The sequence below is a fragment of the Hippoglossus hippoglossus genome, chromosome 9 (genome assembly GCF_009819705.1).
Source record: "Hippoglossus hippoglossus isolate fHipHip1 chromosome 9, fHipHip1.pri, whole genome shotgun sequence".
NCBI lineage: Eukaryota > Metazoa > Chordata > Actinopteri > Pleuronectiformes > Pleuronectidae > Hippoglossus > Hippoglossus hippoglossus.
Window position 1 is genome coordinate 19,283,339 of NC_047159.1, and position 21,373 is coordinate 19,304,711.

General features: G+C 40.7%; 1 protein-coding gene across 2 annotated transcripts; it reads right to left on the reverse strand.

Moving 5' to 3' along the window:
- Positions 1 to 2,369: 2,369 nt before the first annotated feature.
- Positions 2,370 to 20,545, reverse strand: trpm6 (transient receptor potential cation channel, subfamily M, member 6). 2 transcript variants are annotated; one of them, XM_034595397.1, is made up of 40 exons: positions 20,318 to 20,545; positions 18,723 to 18,802; positions 18,446 to 18,484; positions 17,794 to 17,983; positions 17,477 to 17,690; positions 17,019 to 17,143; positions 16,311 to 16,482; positions 16,060 to 16,234; positions 15,369 to 15,492; positions 15,210 to 15,282; positions 15,003 to 15,103; positions 14,766 to 14,903; positions 14,050 to 14,097; positions 13,737 to 13,871; positions 13,469 to 13,594; positions 12,410 to 12,681; positions 11,911 to 12,139; positions 11,496 to 11,648; positions 11,233 to 11,388; positions 10,971 to 11,099; positions 10,563 to 10,814; positions 10,298 to 10,472; positions 9,974 to 10,088; positions 9,569 to 9,765; positions 9,170 to 9,302; positions 8,216 to 8,654; positions 7,335 to 8,028; positions 6,910 to 7,007; positions 6,648 to 6,750; positions 6,319 to 6,365; positions 6,130 to 6,194; positions 6,017 to 6,042; positions 5,857 to 5,907; positions 5,665 to 5,730; positions 5,240 to 5,538; positions 5,045 to 5,127; positions 4,766 to 4,971; positions 4,617 to 4,668; positions 4,363 to 4,475; positions 2,370 to 3,632 (listed from the first exon to the last, which is right to left on the reverse strand). In XM_034595397.1, exons 1-40 carry the CDS (start codon positions 20,318 to 20,320, stop codon positions 3,538 to 3,540), a joined length of 5,991 nt encoding a protein of 1,996 aa, XP_034451288.1. In that variant the 5' UTR covers positions 20,321 to 20,545; the 3' UTR covers positions 2,370 to 3,537. The 2 variants fall into 2 exon arrangements, with proteins under 2 accessions (XP_034451288.1, XP_034451287.1); XM_034595396.1 differs by having other exon boundaries at positions 14,050 to 14,103.
- Positions 20,546 to 21,373: the final 828 nt, after the last annotated feature.

Sequence of the window (21,373 nt, forward strand, 5' to 3'; positions counted from 1 at the left end):
TATGATCTGGGGTTCGGACACGAGACAAAGCACTGACTGAAAGAAATGCCAATTAGCCTCCAGTGATCTTAAATGGCATTTAAAGCTGCAATATTGCATTAAGGATTCATACAGGAGGCGCTGTGATAGACAATCACTTTCTGCTTTTGTTTTTGTTGCAAATTCCATAATTATTAGCACTAACAGACAGACTAATCATTTTTTGTTGCTTTTTCTACATTTAAGTTATGTTGATTGGCATTTTTCCACTGTGTAAAATAACACTGTTTTTTACTTGGTTAGTAATCCATCTCATCATCTCATCATCAATATCTTTTGTTGTGAAGGAACCATTTGATCGATCACATTTTATGAGTTTGTGCAGTTCTCCATTCCGCCACTAGATGCTCTGTGTGTATTGCATTTGTGACAATGAAGAGGATTCCTTCCTAAAATAAACTATTTACCAAAATTGACAAAACTACACAATATTAGCACAAATTTTATTCTGCTGGTGGTAAATTTACAGTTTGCTACCAAAACAACACTAATTTGTTTTTTCTTCTGTGGAACAGCAAACATCTAGAGCTATTAAAGCACTACAAGTGTAGATCTCTGTTCAGCTGTCTGATGTTTGCAAATGTTCATTGCACAGTGGCCAAAGCTCTAAATTTCTACTGGCACAGACACAGCCACACCAGTTATGCATTCATTAAAAACATTTCTTCTCCATGTGGAGGGCAAAACGATGTTGACAGCATGGGAAACGAGCATCAATATTAAACACGAGGGATCCGCTCGCATGCATCTGTTCCCGGGCCGTGTCAGTGATCCACTCATAGGTTCCTTCACTCAACCCCCAACACCAACCCCAGATCAGAGGCCAGTGTCTCTTTAAGACAATCACTTGCTCATTAAGGCTCGATGCACTACACAGCATCTCTCAGGGAGCAGCTCTTTTTCTGACTTTGCATTAAAAGAGGGTTTAATATTTTTGCAAATTAAATACAAATTTAATTATACAAGAATAACTTTTTAGAATAAACATGGCATACTGTGTGCCGCCAACGTATGCCTGCGATGGAATCTGCCCAGACAAGGCTTTGATCAGTGTGTGTCTGTGTGTATGTGTGTATAGAGCATGAATTCACTGTCCGAATCTCTTAAGAGCCCAGACTATATGACAAGCACTGTTGCGTAGCACAAGAAAAAAAAAACTATATAAATATATAAATACACTGTATGTCAGTGTGCTCTTGTCACCACGGTACACTCATGTTTACTGCTTATTTTTGCTGCTTTCGGGACAGTGAGGGATGTCCAATAGTAAGCTGTGAATCAAGCGCCATCACGACACCCCTGGGACAGTGAATTCCAACTCTGAATATGAAGTTCTTGTGTGTGATGTGTTTATTTTCCCTTGTTAGACTGTGAATCAGAGGGGTGGGATGGGGTTGTGAGAAGGGATGTGCTGGCAAGAACGAGTGGCAACGCAACACTGTAAGTAAGATACTGTAGCAATAAGAACTGGAGGCATTTACTACTGTCATGTTTGCATTGTAAGATTATTTTTTATTTTATTACTATTTACTATTATTATTGTTCTTATTATGACTACTATTCTTCTATTACTATTAGCCTATTGTTGTTCTGTTCTATTTGCATGACGTTTCATTACAGTGAAACATTTGGGGCTTATTTGTGTTTTCTCTTCTCATGATATTGTGGGTTTGGTGGGAGGGGATGTTGGCAGGGTGGGCGATGGGTTTCAGGGCAAATTCTACAACAGTTCAATCAGTTCGAAGGAATTTTTTTTTCACACGCTGAAAGAATTTTAAAATAAAATGCTCTTATTTATGCACAAACAATTTAAAAATGTGTTGTTGGATTTGAAATGTTTTATTTCTCAACCTCTGAATGTGCGAGTTGGTTTAACCAGTCAATGAACAGCCCCTTTTTTTTTGAACTGGCCTTATTAAACCGGATCAGAGACCCTTAACCTGCAGCGGGAGGGGACAATGTGGGGAGGGTAACCTATTCTGAATGTTATGGAGTAGCCTGTTCAGTGTGAGGGGCTGAACACATCATGCGCCTTTACCACTCCATCGACACAGACTGACATCAGAGCGCATAGTAAAACTAGTCGTCATTTTATGTGACGGCCCAGACCAATTGCGCAAGACATTTTTAATACACTTGGTTTTAAATGCATTTCTTACACTTAAGTCAAATACACTCCACCCTAACCTCCTACTCCCTCTTCTGAGAAAACCTGTGTGAATGTGTGCGTGTGTGTGAGCGACAAAGAAACAGAGAGAGAGTGAGATGATGTTTGCTCTACCAATGCTTTGTAAACTTTCTTGATGCATTACACATGCGTGCAATTGGAGTAGTGTTGAAAACTGTTAATTTATTGTTTAGAATGTCTTTGCATCCCAGCAAGAGCAAATAAAACAAAATGTAGCAATCTGTGACCGAAACCTGAAAGGTGCTTGGGCTACAGAACCTCTTTTACACAGGACTAACGAAACAAAACAAAACCAATAAACACGAAAAAATGACTTTCTTTTTGTTTTCAAAGTGCCATAGCTAGTGAGGAGACAAGGGATTGGCAGACTGGGGCGTAGATGCTTTACTGTGCGAGTTTACTTAAGAAACCAATCAAAAAAAAGGGGAACTCCATGGAAAATGTGTATTTGATTACACTGACAAACTGTTTTTACATTTTATGCTTTTTTCATTTGTTGAGAGGGGACTCTGCTTGACTCTGAACTCTGACTTTTACTACATCTCCATGAGCTCTGCTGTCGAGTTTTCATTTTCACACAAGACTGAAAGAACACCCACATATGATGGATCTGGCAGTTAGAGGTTCAGAGCTATGCAGGGCCCTTTGTGAGTCCTCCTTTGAGATGTATATACAATGTGAAGGTCTGAAGTGATTTTTGTTAAATTCTATATTTTATCGCTTTTGTAGACATTTTGTTGTGGGAAGAAAAAAATAAAAGAAATTTTATGGGTGCATTTCTGCTTCTTTTTCTGTGTCACACATTCACTTCGTTTAATTATAATATTTTTCAATTGTGCCAAACATGGAACTATTTTAGCCTGGTGTGGGTGGGGTACATGTATAATAATTACACCAGTAACTTTCACTGTCTTTATATCTCAATATTTACAGAGCAAAGTACAAACAAATTTAAATTAGCCCTTTGTCAAATCTTATAAAATAAATCTCTATTTCCATATATGATTCATGGCAAAGCATAAACATCCATTTTTATAAGAATAAAAAACAACATTTACATTTACTTTATGTATTGAAAGAATATATTAGCATCCTTAGTGCAAATAACAAAGTAATGTCCAATCACAGACTGCTAATGAGATCTCACTCTTCAATCACACTGTTTCCACTGTAAAGGAATAAGGTGTGATGCACGACATCATCGCAGTGTTTTCTGAGAACATATGTGTGACTGTGTGCTCAGACAAACACGTTTTGATATTTGTGTTGATAAAATTGTGTGGTTTTTTCCCTACTTCCTGGGTCAAAGGTTACATGCTGCTTTCATCGTCCTCTTGTTCTTCTTTCCCCAACGTTGACTCTGCCTCGCTGCTGTTCTCGCAGCTGTCCAGACGCTTCCTTAAATCTGAACAACAGAAACATCAGTTAGCGACATGTCGCTCCAATAACACAGTCATTACCACAAGAAAGAGAATACTGACAGGCCTGGGAGGAAGTCCATGCATCGAGCATGAATAATTTGGTTTGATTTGTTGGAGAAATCTTGGAGAGGACACAAGAAGAGGAAGAGGAAACGCAACGCACCTTTGAAATATCAAAACAACTGTGTCTGAATGTTTGTGCTTGTGTGTTTGTTTGCTGGGCTTGTTTGTTTTTGAGCACAGTTTCTTTCCGAGCAGTTATCCTCTAGATGCCGGTATCATGTCTACCAAGAGACGTTAATTAATAGCTAATCAAAGCTAATGTCTCAGCAGCACATTGCCAGCACAAAGAAATGATTAATATGTAATCAAAGGCCGTGCAGCACAACGCACAAAGCAGGGCCCACCCCCATGCCTCAAACACAACCGTTGTTATAGAAATAAATGAACATTCGTGGCTTAATTAGCTGGCGTTGGTATACGCTGCCTTCATTTCAAGTTGTTGGGGATTCATCTCAGAGCCAACGTTGGCCTCCTGAGTGACGACACAGAGGTGAGACGTGAATAAATCCATATACACAAGTGCACAAGAGGAAAAACCAGAGAAAAGAACATCCTATGCTAACACCAATCAACATATCACAAACTCATTTAGACTCATATGCAGTACTTGGTAATCATGTTTACTGCAGACTGATTGTGTACATTTCTAACCTGTTAGGCCAAGTCTTTGACAACTGATGCTGCAAGAATGTTTCTGCAGGAAAGCTTTCATGGCCGCATCTCCAAGGTTATCAGGTCCAAAAAGCATCTCACCCCTATTACCACTGCAACAAGGTCAGAGAGACAGGACAGGAGGAAAGAGGAAAGAAAAATGTTTCACCTCAATATATATCTGAAATCATTTCAATCTGAAAACAAATTCTCATCAATAATCGTCATGCATTTGTCAGAAATGGTCACAGTACCTTTGGTTTTCTGCCATAATGACAGTGGGATCAGTAAGCGCGTCTCCTACTCCTGTGAAGAAAATAAATAAATAAAAAAACGGACAAAAACACAACCGACAACTTACACGTTAGTAAATACAGTGTTCAACATGCCACAAAGGATCTACCTTGTATATCAAGCACCAGCAGCTCTTTGCTTGAGTATTCGTACGTCCAGTGTGAGAATGCCAGCAGCATTTCTTCCAGGGAACAGCAGGGGGTGATCTCTTCTCCTGTGTTGTTGTTGTACTTCCTGAAGTCACCGGACATGTTTCTCTCAATGGTCAGCCACTGGCCATTCGAATGCCAGAGGACCAGTGATACATCAAGAAATCTAGAGTATATAAGAGACGATTACTACTTGCACAGACCCACACAGACACATAAGCAAGGAAAAACACACAAACCTCGGTGAGTGGTGCATATCATCAGGTTTGACCTGGTTGAACACTTGCATCATCTTCTGGGCTGCTCTTTGCTGCTGGATCTCCTTCAGGGATGTCAAACAGAAAGCTACATGATGCTTAAGTTACAGGGAGCGCAAAAATGCTGAATAGTTATTCATCGACTAAACGTACTTTAAAGAATTTAGTAGCACTTACTCTTAAACAAAGCTGCAGAGCTGTGCTGCCATGGAAATACCTCTGCCAGGCACGAACTACCTCTGACCTGAAGGCTTTGACTACATATACCAGACCAGGTCTGAGCACGTCCCCTTCTGCCCAGGTACACAAAACCCTGCAGCCCTTCCGGAGTCCCCCATCCAGAGAGCCCTCCTCACTGAAGAGGGGCTGCAGCAATGCAGATAGTCCTCGGGAGGACCAAGAGGAGACCATGCTGGAATCAGGGTCAGAATCAGAGGGCACTTCCTCCAGAGAGTAGATGCTCACCTCTTCACCTCCTGTGAGCAATGTGATAACGATTTTAAAAAGTCCATGGAAAAATAAAGAAATCAAGAGACAAATGTTTTCAAAGTAAAATAAAGAGAATTACACTAAAAATAGGGCGACTGTGACACAAAATTTACCTAAAATGGAAACAGGAGTGAAGGGGATGGTGTGAGCCAGTCTCATCAGATTGTTTCTCTCCATGGCTGTAAAAACACAACACAGAAGTATAATTCTAATGAAATCAGAAAAACACAGGTAATTCCAGGTAAGCAAAGATACATTGAAGCAAAATTGTTGAAAGCCTAAACCCAGATTTTCATTCATTATACCTGAATAGTGTGGATACAAATTATCAGTGGACTGGAATGATGAGCTTTTGACTGCAACAAACAAAATGATGAAAATACATCAACAGTTAGTCTCACAATAACAAACTAATTAACAATGTATATTATTTATCAATACTTGTATTAAAAAGTTCTCAAATACCTTCAGGGGCAATGCCACTCTGTAAACTGCAACAGATTCATAAAGATGTCATTATTGTACAATATTTAGAAATTCACAGATATAATGGCAGGACAAAAGAAAGGCAGACTTACGAAGACCTGTGGCTCATGGATCTGGCCCAGCTGTTCCATGCTGAATGAGTGGGGTTCCTCACATCCTGAGGGTCGGTGCACAGACAGATCAATCTCAATGACATGTTCTGCTCAGGATATACCTTTTTATTTCCTCCATATTTCTAGTGTGTCCGCAATTGCTGCAAATTTAGTAAACAATAGATGTACCTGATGGGAAAACACTTGTTTCTGCAACAAATCCATGGGTTCAAAATCTGGAAACAAAATATCACCAATGGTTAAGTATATAAAACAAAATATACACAGCATATTTTATATGGCAAATGTTTTTGTCACTTTATATATGCTGGGTTGGTTGCATAATAAATCCAGAAAGGCCTTGGATGGACAGAAAACTACTCCATGTAATTATTTCTGTGATACTGTTCACACACATTCAGTGGGATGAGGCATATTCACCGTTAATGGCTGAAAGCTCTATTCACTCATACAGTACAGTTTAGGTTTTAAGTCTAAATAGGACTGTAGTTCCTTACTGAGCTGACTGAGGCTAGTTGAAGCCGACCAACATGTAGGTTCTCCTCTCATCCACCGTTGCCTTCTCCAGCAGGCATCTGACAAGTGGGGATGCACAGTCACCTGTATTCCATTAGAAATAAAGAGATAGAGAGAGGACCAGGTGGAGGCAGAGAATATAAAGAACAGTCAGCAGGGTTTCAGGTTCTTCAGTCTAACTGAACCTTCAAATTTCAATAGTTAATACAAATGTCAAGAGTAACTCAAATTGTGTCACATTACAGTATCTGGGCTGTTCTCTTGTATCTTCACTGTCTTCCTGTTCTGGGTTTTGCCTCTGCTGTCCAAGACCTGAGTGAAGTCAGAGGACTTGGACCATTCTACAGAAACAAAGACACACGTCAGTTGTTGTAAAGTTAAGATGCTCTGTAATGCAAAAGTAAATTCAACACACAAAAATGTAGTCTTTATAAAATAGCACTAAGTTTGTTTCTCTATTATAATGAGAGAACAAGATGCAGAGAAACTGATGCTACACATCTGAATAATCCATGTCCTTTTATATTATTTATAAATTGAACATTGACACTTTGAACATTGATTGGCAAAAAAAGATTTTTAAGCCAATATCATTTTTTTAGTTTTAAACCATCTACTTGCAATAAAAGAATATTTTCTACTCCCTGCATTACAAACTCCATCAATACCTCTGCTTCTGCTGCACTGTAGCGATGTGTCATCCCTTAAGCTCCTCCCACCAGACAAACTTTCTTTTTTCATTGTTTCATCGAGAGAGGGAAATGATCCCTTCATTGGACTCAGCGGTGTGCCAGAGAGAGTCACATTCTCCATGCTGGATGACAGTGACCTGCAGTAGCCATAGTGAGGGTCCCTGGACAGACAGGCCCACCTGGAGTTTTTCACATGTCTTCCCCAGAGGTTGGAGGATCTGGAATGACAACTCAGCTGACAATTGTCCTGAGAAAAGGCTGGATTGACCAAACCCTCAGAAATGTCTCGAGGGTCAGACAGAAGGACGGCATTGCTAGAGGCTCGGGATATTGTCATGTTAGACAGCTGTTCCTGTGTCTTTTCCCTCTCCTGCTCTTCTTCTTCTTCTTCCTCATCTTCTTCTTCCTCTTCCTCCTCTTCCATGGAAGTCTCCTCTTGATTGGGATACAGGTATGGGTCACATGTCCATAATTTGTGATATGGTGACTCCAAGCCTCTGGAAGAAAGAGGAGACCCACAGCAGGATGGTCCACAGGACTCACAAGGTGTCTGATCCCTGAGACCACCGAGATGAACTCCATAACTGTGAGAGAAGGCAGCATGGGACGCTGGCCGAGAAACTCCCAGCAAGCTCTCACTGGGAAGGCCAACAATATCAGACTGTGAATCCTGGGGGGAAAATATAGGTTAAATAAACTCTAGTTATTCTGTGGTAGTTTTATTGTTGTACAGCACAGAAGACAGTGTCTGGTAGCAAAATTAGCTCTCAACAAAGGTTGAGGACAGGCAACATAATTTCTTTGACTTCACAGCTATTATTACAAAAGGACGATATTGAAAAGAAAGCAGTAAGTACCTCCTTTTCTCCTCCCTCTCCGTCCTCAGCGTGCTCTTGTTTCCCCCCCCTGCTCCCCCTGGCTTCGACATGGCACTCTTGTGATGTCCGTCTACTCTCCCCGAGAGTAAAGCCCTTCAACAAAGAAGGAGGGGTACTTTTACATGACTTGGCCATCGGCCGTCGCATGTTAAGTACATCATAGTCTGCTCCGCCTCTGTGCCGGAGGGTCCAGCTGTGTGGAAGGATGTGCTGGGAAGCTGTAATGGATCCACACTGTGCCAGGCGTGCCTCCTCCTGATGAAGGCTGTCTGAAGCAGAGAGCAGGGTAAGAGTGTCCATGGCCAGGGCTGAAAGATCCTGGAGTTGACCCAGCTGACTGTCCAACTCTGAGAGGCTGTCCTGAATGAAGTTCACCTTCTCTGAGACCTCCCCCATTATCACGCACATCTCCTCTGCTCTAGTGGAACAAAAACAAATAAATAATAACGCCAAAGAATGTTTTTTTTCATTTTAATAACGATTCTATATGTTTTCCATATACCAAATCTAACAGACAGTTGAGCTCATAGTCAACACAGTCAACTCTGAGCTCATATTTTACAATGTGACTAATTTTAATCAGAATAACAGGATGGTTTACAAGATGATGATTTTTTGTATATAATACTGCATGGTGCAAATGAAATAGGAGATTGTGTCAAAAGCAAATGAATCAAAAATAAAGTGAGGATTGAGGCAATGTAGATCAAATTTTATATACACACGATAAATAATAAGAAAAAAACTCTAGAAGCCTACAATACTGACATCATCCTGTGCAAGGACCCAATTGAACCGAACCTAAGTATGTAAATATCAAGCAATTGTGATTTTGCAAGGTTAGGGAATAAGCCCGGTCAGTCACTCCCTTGGAAAACCCAGATTGAGAAGCATCCTTTTAACTCACATGATCAATTAAAATATGAGACCTACCTCTCAGCTGTTGCTCTGATCCGATTAATTTGACTGCTGTGGAGACCTTCACTCTTCTCATGGAAGTAGGCCTGTACACATTTCTCCTCAAACTCATGGAGCTTCTTACCATCATCAGGGCCCAAGGAGAGCTCTATTAAAGACGTGTTAGACAAGAGAAGGGACTTTATGACTGAAGTGCAGAGAACAGATTTGTTAAATGCGTTATATATAATAAGCTTTCTATTCCCACACAAAGGGTGTTTTCTCACTTGGTCCCTTTTAGCCCTCCAAACGAACGCAGAGCGATTAGTCAGCATTTTCTGCCCATATGTGAACACTCCAAAACAACTCAGACCCCTCTGAAGCGTATATGGTTGAAAGGGACCAATGTGTTACAACACCCTGAGGTATACTCACTAAGTCCAGAGCCTCTCTCCTCCCGCTCTGCATCTCCACTAAATCTCTTGTAGATGGCCCTCAAACCCAGGGTCAAGTGACTGAGGATGATAAGGGGTGGAGGCAGCCATGGCCTATCCTGATAGGTCATTATGTAACGATAACGGTTGTACTTCCACAGTTTATTGGATGTCGATGCCATGTCAAAGTAAATGTTGCTGTTGGAAAGACAACATCCAGTTAAACAACCTGCCCAAGGACTGCAGATGAAATTAGCTCAATCTGGCTTAAATCATCTCTTCTCATTTTGAGATCAATGTTTTTGTGCATTGACCTTTTTTTAATAAAATAGAAAATAAAAAAATAAATAAAGGGGATGCTCCAATGTAAAAAATAACACTCCTACATTTTTACAAGTATGCTTACTTAAAAAATGCGATGAGAATGTTGACCATGATGATATACTGGAAGAACATATAGACAGCTTGGAGGAACGGCGCAAGAAATGAAGCAGGAGCACATGGATTACCATCATCACAAGCTGTTGACACACACAAAGACACATTAACAAAGACGTTACACAAGTGGCATTGACAATGGGGGTACACTATAAAATGTCATTGTTGAGTTAGTCAGAAACATTAAATCTTATGTATGTTTGAATAGTTTGAATCATTACGTGCAGGACTAACACATAGCGCAAAGACAGCCTCAAAAACAGTACAAGGATTAATAAATGAAAGCACTAACGATCTATTTCTGTTGCGTAGACCTCTCCATAGATCATCCAGTATGGCTGGAAGACTATATCTCGAGCGAGATTCCAGGACGGCTCCTCATCTGGGGACAGGATGGCCTTTCTGGACACCCCGAAGCTCAGCAGCACTATTGCCATCATCACCACAATGAAGAACATGTTGCTGGTCTGGGCAGACATAGAGAGAGGAGAGCAGGGTAACTAAAATGATTCTGAAGTTTCTTTCTCACCAATATGTGGTTTCCTGTCTCTACTCACCATCTTAGTGATCATGGTGAGGTAAGGACCAGCATGCTGATTGACAGCCAGCAGATCTGTCACCCTGATGAACCAGAAGATGATGTCCAGACAGTAAGCAATGTGTCCTGCAGTCAGGTAGGAACCAGCATGCCAGCGCAACGTCAGTCCAGCCAAGAAGAGCAGGATGGCAATGAAGTCTGACTTGTTCCAGTACTCTGAGAACCAAATCTTCAGCTTGTGGCTCAACTTCCTCGGCTCTGACATTAGTACCTAATTAAGAGGTATAGATTTTGCTTATATAGCTGTACACACTGTAGTACTCTATCAAACAAGATTCTTATGGGTTTTTTTATGTACAACATACACCGATGCACATAAAGAGTTTAATACTTTTAAAGGAAAGAAGATAAGTTTGTCCTCTCTCACCTCTCGGATTTTCTCCACTGCGGTGGACAAGATGTACGCTATGACCAACCACTCCTGAACACTGGGCTTGTCCTCCATCTTCACCAGGACAACGAAGGAGAATAACATCAGGAAGACCAAATAGAAGACCTTAAATGGTGAAGGACAAATAGAAAAATTGAGGCATGAAAAATATACAACAAATATCAAACATTAAAGACCCTGCTAGGCCCATCCATATAAAAATTGTATTCACGAGTATAACAACACACACTCCACCTACTGTGTGAAACCAGAACTTGACAACAGGAGCTGTATAGAATTCATAGAGTCTTGTGATCCAGGAAAGACAATGCATGGTCACAGAGGACACAGTTTCTGACACAGGGCTGAGACATTTGTCATGGAAAGACAGGCCTCGCTCTGCATCCCGACTGCCCTACGAGAGCAGAGCAGAGCAGAATAAGAGAAGAGACGACAAGAGAAGTATCAAAGTGAGGTCATTAAGATTCTGGTCGCTCGATAAATGAGCTACTGGCGCTTTACCATGTGATCAGTTCCCTCATGGGCTGGTACTGACTTCACAGTGTCAAGTCCAAACAGCATTGTCTCATGGGACTGTGGTACATGGCACATCGCAGCCTTGCTTTTAAACTCCAGTAGGATAACAGCAGGGGGCAGAAGAAGGCTCAAAATGATCTGAAAGAAAGAGATAACAAGATTGTTGTGAGAGCTTCGAAAACTCATGATCGTGATCAGGAAGTATATGCAAATTAACCAGTACTCTTGATAATTAACTTTGAATCAAATAACTTATCTTAATGTGAAGAGGATGCTGTGAGTGCTGATCTCAGAAATATGCTAATTATATTCAAATATTCACATATCAATGCCAAAAGAGAGACATCTTTACAGATGTAAACATAATATGGTTCCTCTGACAAATGTTTACAATGTTTACCTTCAGAAAGGAGTTTTTCCTCATGTTGAGTGGACCAGTCCACAGATCTGTGAGGAGGGTCTGTGTGCAGGAGTGAGAGACGAATGGTCTGTGACATGAGGAGACAGCCATCTGCAGACAGGTGAAGTGGCTCCATGCCTCCATCTCTGAAGTCAACAGCTTCATGGCCATCTGCTCGTTCTGACGAAATGCACAGTCCAACACATCCACGGCTAGCTGACCAAACTCACTAAGACACAGAGGCATATGCACGTTTTCACCGAAGGATCTCAAACTACAAAACCCACTCATGCCACTGCAAAATTCAAACAACATGACCAAACCTGCTGTTACTTCTTAACTGATTTAAATATATGTTTTAATGTGCAGACTCATACTAAACAAAACAAGACTAGTCTCTATTTATAACATAATTACTAAAATCATATGACCAAAAATCTTTATTATGTTGCCATTGTCCCCATATGTTGACAACTGACAACACACAATGCACACTCACATCGAATATGCCTTGAATCGCTCTGTGATGTTGTCGTCCAAGCTACTCTGCCGTGCCTCGAAGGCCATGGAGCGGTAAAGCTTGCAGGCTACTGTGGCGCGTGCCAGAGCTTCCTCGCCGTGTTGCCACAGGAACAGTGCCATCTGCTGCCGCTGTTGAAGCACAGCCCACACAAAGAGGTCGTTGAAGTTGAAGGGAACCAGCAGTGGAGCATCATCGAGGCCAGGGCTTAACGTGATTTCTCGACTGCTGCCGGGTGACACGTCTGGGTCCTAGATGGAAAAGTTAGAAGGAAGGAGTGAAAAAGATGGGGGGAGAGAAAAACAGATGACAGAAAATTCAGAGAACAGATTGACAGGATAACATAACACAGGTTATAATACAAAACATGGTGTTTTTTAAGATTATTTTAAAGATATCTTAGAGATCCAAGAAGTGAATACTGGAAACAACATTGCTAAACAATGGTTGTGCTATATAGAACAAGAGACCTAACACTAGTATTATGTCAGTAACAGCTTATGGGAATCCAAATGAATAAATAAAGTGCCTTTCTCAGAAACACACATTAAGAACCATTTTGAATAGCATGAGTGCTTAAGTTTAGGTTCGAATGACTTCAGAAAACTTTCTTTGAAAGTACACATCACAAACTGAAATAACGCACTGCAGTTATATGCCTCTGCCAAACAGTGCAGCTTCAGTCTACATTAAAAAAAATTCTCATGAGGTCACTATGACCATTACATTTAACCACTAAAATCGACTCAATTAATCTTGTGTCCGCAGTAAAACTGGTCAAATGTTAACAAATTCCCGAAAGGCAGACTATCATGTCCAAGAGGCCAAAGCAAGCTTTGTGAAGCCACTGTGACCTTGACCTTTGACCACCCAAATGTAATCAGTTCATCTTTGAGTACGAGTGAGTGTTTGTACTAAATTTTATGAATTTCCCTCATGGTGTTAATGAGATATCAGGTTCAATAGAGTGGGACCAACAACCCCAAAACATAATGACTCTGGCCAATGTGGCCAGCGGAGACATAAAAACCCACCAACCTTGCATTTGTAAGGCTGCGCGGTTCTAAAGAAATGAAGGTCCTGGAGACTCCTGCCCTTTGAAGAGTTTGGCGTTAATCCCCGTCTCTGTTTAGACAGGGAGCTGGAACTGTTCCGTCTTCTTTCCTACCAACAGCAATGAGGCAAGAGCATTATTTTATGGAAAATCCAAGAATAGTTACATTCAATAAACACAAGAAAATAATCAAACAATCAAACCTTTCATGGTCATTTATCAAGACACAGTGGAAAAAAACTCAGTGCTCACTTTAGCGTGCAGTCGGCCGTAAGCAGCTCTGAAGTGTTTCCGTGTGTAAGAGCTGCGGTACGCTCCTCCTATGAGATACTCTACCACCAGGCCCATGTCAATGAGAGAAAGACGGTAACCTATGGGAAGAGAACTCTGCTCACAGACACACACACACATACACATACACACACAGTTATCAGCATGTATCTATATTTGCATATATAGCACATTGATGCACCTCAACTCAATATCCTGTGTAAGACCACTAAAAGTTAACATGGTTTAATATTATTATGTATTTACTGTAGCCGGTGTCATCCTCGCCATTTACCTGTTTTGCATCTTCAACAAGGAGCTGCAGGAAACGATCGGTCGGCCCCTGTGGCTGTGGAGGGACATTTTTATTATCATTCATAGAGAACATACAAGTAAACAAAAAAACAACTATGAAATCAAAGCCAAAAAAAAATGGTTACTTTAAACACAGTTGCATACAGCATATGCAATCGCAGCTCTGGGATCCATGGCTTGTTTTTTAGAGGGACTTATTATCCCAGAGTTATGAATAAGTAAACAGACTTTGATAAACCAAAGATAAAGGCAGTGAGGAGAAAGCCAAGTGTGAGTGTAGTGATGACAAAGAGTTCTCTGATCTCAGAGGCATCCAAAAACAAACTGGGAAAATACCCAGGATGCAATTGACCACAAAACACTGATAATATTGGTGCAAAACACTTTCAGTGCATTATTGTGATTTCAATCAAAGCCACAGTTTTGGAATTTGTGCTTCAATAGCCACAAACAAAAGAATTCCCCCTGTTTGTGAAGCAAAGTGAGAGCCGAGGGAAAACAAAGGAAGAATAAGAACAGCAAGACAAACAAAATACTGTGGGCTAATGGTATTTACTGAAAAATAAAATCTTTGAATAATAGCCTTTTCAATATTTTTGAATGCTGTCTTACAATTATTTATTAGTGATAAATAGAAAATGGATAACTGCAAATAAAAATATGATTAACATTAGAAGAAGAGAAATAAAAGATTACACTCATGTTGTAGAGCTCCTCGAGGCGATCCACAGTGAGGAAGCGACTCATAGTCATACCGTTGTCAATCAACAGTTTGACAAAACTGACGCGGTCCATCACCAGAGCGTCCAGCATGGCTTGTTCCAGAGAACCCACCTAGATATATCACATGACATTATTACAATCAGTATGATCACTCAATGCCATGTAATTCTACCACAGATTGAAGAAGTGATTCAATAAAGTCAGTCTCGCCTGCCAGTGCTGTCCATACACCAGGACGTCTTTCTGTGCTATGTCAGCCCGGTCCCAGGCAAGAGCCATACTCAGCTGCTCTGCAGGGCTGGCCTTGGTGCCTGTTCATTGCACACAAAAATAAAAAACAGAACATATATCTATCATTCCTATATGATAACAAACATCAAGGTCAATGAAAACAACCAAGTAAAGAAAAACAAGTACCCTTAAGTGTCGCTGTCAAAATGGCTGCATCAGGTGGCACCTGGTCCTCTGACTCAGAGTCAAAGATGGTTATCTGTTGTTTAAAGACATACTCAGTGATTAGGCCGCGAGTCAAATCACATAGTTCCCTAGTTGTTGTCTGTTGCCGTTTTTACTTACAGACTGTCTGTTATCCATACACTTCAGGAAGAGATTGTATAGGTGAAAGGCTTCTGCACTGTCCACCCTAAGCACATCTCCAATCCTGACAAGGAAGTCCTCCTTAATGTCTGCATCCAACTGCCTGAAAAATACATTATCATTCAAATTATTAAAGTTAGGACATAAGGTAGAACAAAAAAAAAACCTAGTTACATTTTAGACTGTATATGGTGATGGACAACATAACTGCTCCCCAAAAGTGAAGCTGGAGGCAGTATAGGTCATAAATCCCACGTCCTCTATGTTAGTGGATGGGACATGGACCAAACTAAATAGTGAAAGCACACCTCAAATACACTTTTCTCAAAGATGGCTTCTGTCATTTTAGGTTGTTTTCACACTGATGTATGTTTATGTTTCTGGTAAGTTTGGAGTTGATTAGTCATTTAATGCTATAACAACGGGTTGAAAATGCATGATTGACAGCTGGGACTGACTTGTGATTGGTCGAGCAAGTATATTGACAGGACCTCGCTACATTTCCCAATCGCTACTGTGCAGACTCCAGAATATTTAAGCTTCCTTTCTGAATGGTGGGAGAAGGGGAGACTTGTCGTCCATGCTTATTTACAGTCTGTTTTTTACAAAGACTGATGGATCCGTTACACCAACTACTGTAAATAAGATAAGATAAGATAGGCATGCATACCTGTCAGCAGCAGTCTGCTTGTGTAAGAAGGCGAGCAGGTCAGCAGCCCTGCCCGAGCCCTCGAACACAAACACCGGCACAGGGGGTACACTGCTTACATAGTCCAATACTGTGGACACAATGGCAGGGCCTCCTTCCACTACCACACACACCACAGGCACGCCTTGGTTCAGTCCTACACAAAAAGGGGGTAAGTGGGTTTCTCACTTCATTGAATAACAACACACAAACACACACAAATACTGACTTACGCGGGTGTATCTTCTGTAGCTGAATTTGTTTCTCTAGCTTCCTCCTGAGGCCTTGCTGGCAGCCATGTTTTCCCAGCGTTCCGTCATCCACCAGCAGAAAGTGGGAGTGGAAACCGTTGAGACAGGCTCTCTTGCTCAAAGGGTTCCCCAGTGGCTGGTAGGGTCTAAAAACCTGAACCATGTTGAGAAATCACATCATGTTCTAACCAGGAGCCAGTCATAACAAAACTATAATTACTGCCTCACAGTTGAATGCCTCTACCAACCAGTCAAGTTGGTACAGGAAATATCAGATCATAATCTGATCTGAGTTATGGTGTAAAACATTTGCCAGTTGTTGTTGTGAAGTTGACCTTTAACATTTTGTCAAATGTCATCACTTCATCAGTTTTCTAGTCATACATTTGTCTAAAATAGTTAGAATTAGTTAATTAATTCTGGAGTTGCTTTGTGACATTGGAGAGTCCTAAACCTGCGAAGTTATAGTTATAGTCAGTCCAAGTGAAGGTTTAGAAATACCTTTAAGACATTCCTGAGTTATCATGTTTTGTTAATGAGGCCAAAGCATGTTTTTTGAGGTCAGAGATCTTAATTTTGATATTTGACCACAAATCGTCACCATAATTTTAGTTTTGAGTCAAAATGAACAATTGTGCCAAATTCTAAATATTTGTGGTGTCAACTGTGTGTGGCGGTGTAATGTCTTACATCTCTGCCTATAAGGTCCATGTTGTTGTCAATCACGCCCCACGGCGTGATGCCGACTGTGTTTCTCTTCCTCAGATCATGGCCCCCGAATGTTTTCACTGCCTCACCCACATGCTTAGACACACCTATAGAGAATGTAAAGAGCAGTTGAATGCAAAGCAAATATACTATTCATCAGTATAATAAAGTATTTTGCTGACTTAAGGCAGGCACAAACACACCATTTTGCTACAAGACAATCAAATTCTTCCTTGGGCAACTGCAAACAAATGGACATAGGACTCTGCTACAACCCACAGATTAGACACAGAGACACACAGAGACGCACCACCACCACTGCTTTTCTGCTGTACTACTGGTAAAGTCAGTGCATTGCAGACAATGGCTCAGGATCCAGTGTCTTTTAAACCTAATAAGAAATACTAACCCACACACAAGCAACTATTTGTAATACCAACCCGAATTAATGCCATCAGTGAGTATCCATGCCCCCGTGCTGAGGGCGGCAGTGATCAGCCCTTTGCTGAAAGCCTGCTTGACTTTAGGGGGCAGGGGGAAGTTTTCTGAGCCTCCTTGGACAGTCAGCAGCAGCTTGGGTCTCTCCATCTGCCACTCCCTCAGCATCAGCTGGAGCAAAGCCTCTGCCTTCGAGTCCACAGCCACTCGAATGTACTGCAGGAGAAAACACATGGAACAGTTTGAGACTGATAGGCTGCTTGTGCTAGTGTGACTAAACCCTGGTCTTATTCATGCTAGAGTAAGTGGTCTCACAGACCTTCCCCCGACAGACACGTGTGGCAGTATCTTCAAAGTCTACAATCCCATAGGCATTGGTGGGACTGGCTTTGGTGTGGAGTTCTGTGGACCAGTTATCTTCTATGTCCTGTCCAGGACCAGGACAGAGGGATATGGGAGGAGATGACTCTTGCCAAGAGTGCTCCCCTATTAGGCGGCCACAGCAACATCTTGCCAGCAAAAAGATAGCATAGCAGGTGGAGAGAGAAACATAGAAAAAGAAGGATCAGTCACTTACATTTCATTGTTCTTCTTGACCTTTTGGGGCTAAACAAAGTAAGTGTATACTTGATAAAGGGAGGATTGCTGGTTATAAATCTCAGCCCACCCCCACTTGTCTCTGTAAACCAGGCTGCAACAATTCCTCCCCTTTTCCTGTCTCCCTCCCTTTCCCTTCACCTCTATTTGCCCTTGGTTCTACTGAGTTTATTCATTCATAGGTCTACAAGTTTGACACCATTAAATTTAAAGAAATCCAAAATTTCAAGTTTAAAATTAAGGGTGTGGAGGGGAAAGTGTCACACAAAAAATCCAAACAACAAGAAAAGAAGAGCTCCATTAGAAAAGTTGGGATATGTCTGTGTTTAAGGTTGGTATGAAGATACATGAATTAATCATTCATAAATTTATACCTGATCAAGTTTTGGCATACTTGACATACTGGAATACATCTGTAGAAAAAAACAGGAAATTACACATTATCAAAGAATCCACATGGTCCCTATTCCTGGAAGGAAGGGACGAATGCCAAATAGCTCTGCTCTCAGAAGAATATTGTTTTCAGCAACTGCGGTTAAAATTATGGTAAGTATTAAGTAATTACAAAGCGAGTGTTTTTATCTGAGAATCATAAAATCGTTAACTCTAAACACGTTTTTTGGAGCATTGTGCTATCAGGTTCCAGTTTACCTGTGAAGGTCCCGTGAGGAAGGGATAAACTTCATACACTCTCTCTTGAAGAAGTTTTCCTCAATCCAAGACTTTCGAGACTGAAATAACAAAAGAAATGTTCACTCACAGCACACAGATCCCGGAGAAGATACGCAGCACAATCTGAATTTATTGGTCAGAACCATCCTCCAGCAAGAAAACACACCATTCCTGAAAAAGTGTGTGACCTTCCGAAGCTCACTGAGGTGTCGGCAGAAGTCTGTAAACATGCTGGCCCCAAAGGGAACTAACATTAGTTAATCCCCCCACCCCCTTTTCCCTCCCTGCTCTAGAAACCTGCTCTCTTAAAAACACTGACAGATGAGCTATGTAACAGTCACCCTCTCATTCAACTTCATAGACTCTTTTCGTTATGCTCTTTCAAGGTCTGTCCTACTCCCATGTTCCGTTCCCATCCAGATTTAACAATGGCCTCACTGAGACCAGCATTGTTAGTAGGAAACATGCACACATCCCCTTCCTGAGATAGAACACATGGTTGAGGAGCTGGAGCTCAGCCTCCCTACTCAGACTGTGTAAACACAGAATAGAGTTCATGTGGTGAAACTTATGTAGCTGATTTTTACAGTATTAATAAACAGCTCTGAAAAGAAATTAGGCGACCACTGCAAGATTGTCAGTTCCTCTTGTGGAACTACTGACAACATTTCTCCCACATTCCAAATCCACACTGGGATGAAATGGCTGCCACACACATATGTGCGGATTTAGGACAAATCTGGAGTGGTCTCTGGAGATGTATTTCATCACAGACAATAAACGTTGCTGCCAAAACAAACAATGATGGAACATACTGTAAATCAGATCAACACTTAAATGAGCCTATCGGTATGGTAATTTCCCAAACACAGTTAGTAATGCAGAGTGATGGGAACATAAACAGGAGGATGCTAATATTATTTCTTCATTTTACATGTAATAACATTCTTTAAAATTATTTGGACAAAATGTTGCATTGTATATGACACAATTTTCTGTTCTGCCATGTTACCACTCGTGATTTACGTCACAGGTTTTTGTGATATTTATATACATGATAATATACTCCTAAATAAATATATGTTATTCATTTTCTTATTTTTAAGAGATTATCATCTGAATTAAAAAGTGAAATGTGTAAAACATCTGATGTTTTCCTCTGAAATGATGTGAAGTTTAATTTAAAGGTTTCACAAAGTGTGAAAGCAGAGTAAAAGTTTCAGTGTCTGAAACTTTCCCTCAGTTAGCAATGCTACATTATTGTAATTAATCACCTTAAATAAATTAAAATACAGCTAAATTACCTCTTTGAACTGACTCCTGTTCTGTTTAAGTGTGGAAGGCTGTATAAACAGTCTATTATTTGTCTCAAGTGTCTGCCAGAGACAAATTAAACTCACAGTCCAGTAAACATGTTGTGGCTACATGTTTTAGCTAACACTGAAAGTTTGCTAACATTGGCTATTAGCTAACGACAGCTAATAAGTGACCTAATAGCTTGACCTTTCACTAATAGCCGAGCTTCACTACACACTCTGCCTGTCCACTACATATACATGTGGTAAATAACTTACCATGGCTGCACACTGGGGTTCAACACGTTTAACATGAGGTGAGTTGACAGAGATCTTGAGTCGGATCCCACCTCCTCATCTTTACTCCTCTGACGAGCTCTGCTCCTTTATCAGCCTCTGGTCCAAAGTGCAGGGAGAGTGTTTCCAACCAGACGCCTGGAGGAGTTCACCACCTCCTCCTCACAACTCATGCAACACTCTCTGCTGTTTGAACACTTTACACTCATCCAACCTTTAGTTCAGCAGCTACACCCACAAGACCAGTGGTGGAGGAGGTACTCAAGTACTTTAATAAAAGTAAAGTACCATGTCACCTTTTCTACTTCATTTAATAAGTATTTAAAAGTATTTCAGTGTCACCTATTCTCCTACTACGTCATTACCTGTAGCTTCTGTGTGTTTTCTTTTATACAATAATACAGACTGGGTCCTATTATTTAAGAATGAAGATGATGCTACGGAAGCGTATTGCTTTCACTTGAAAAAAAGTTCTGGTGATAATTATCTCGGGAATTTCCGGAGATGATTATCTCAGAAAAACATTTTTTTTCCTTTTTTTTAAACGACTACGTTCAAGTGAATGATATACGCTTCCGTATGATGCTACTGAAAAAAACTTTCTATTAGGATATTAATTAATGATCATCTTGGCGCTGGCCTCTTTCCAATCCAGTATGCATTGTAAAATGTAGTGGAGCACAAAGTACAGATATTAGCTAGATATATGTGTAGAAAAATAAAAGTGAAAAGTACCTGGAAATAAATCCACTTAATATACAGATATATGAAAAATGTACTTAAGTACAGAAACGAAGTAACTTGTTATATTCAACCACAGCTAAAGGCTTGTTAAGGCATTGACTCCTCTGTATGAACAGCTGGACCACATCAGGGGCACAAGCTCTGTCAGGTTAGTGGAGTGATCTTTTTCTTCGACAAAACACAATTACACTTGCAATGCAAACTAACATGAATGCTAATCAATATTTTCTGCTTTCCTATTAACTACAGCAGAATGCTATGTGTTACTGTTCAATGGTTTACCTGTGCATGCTT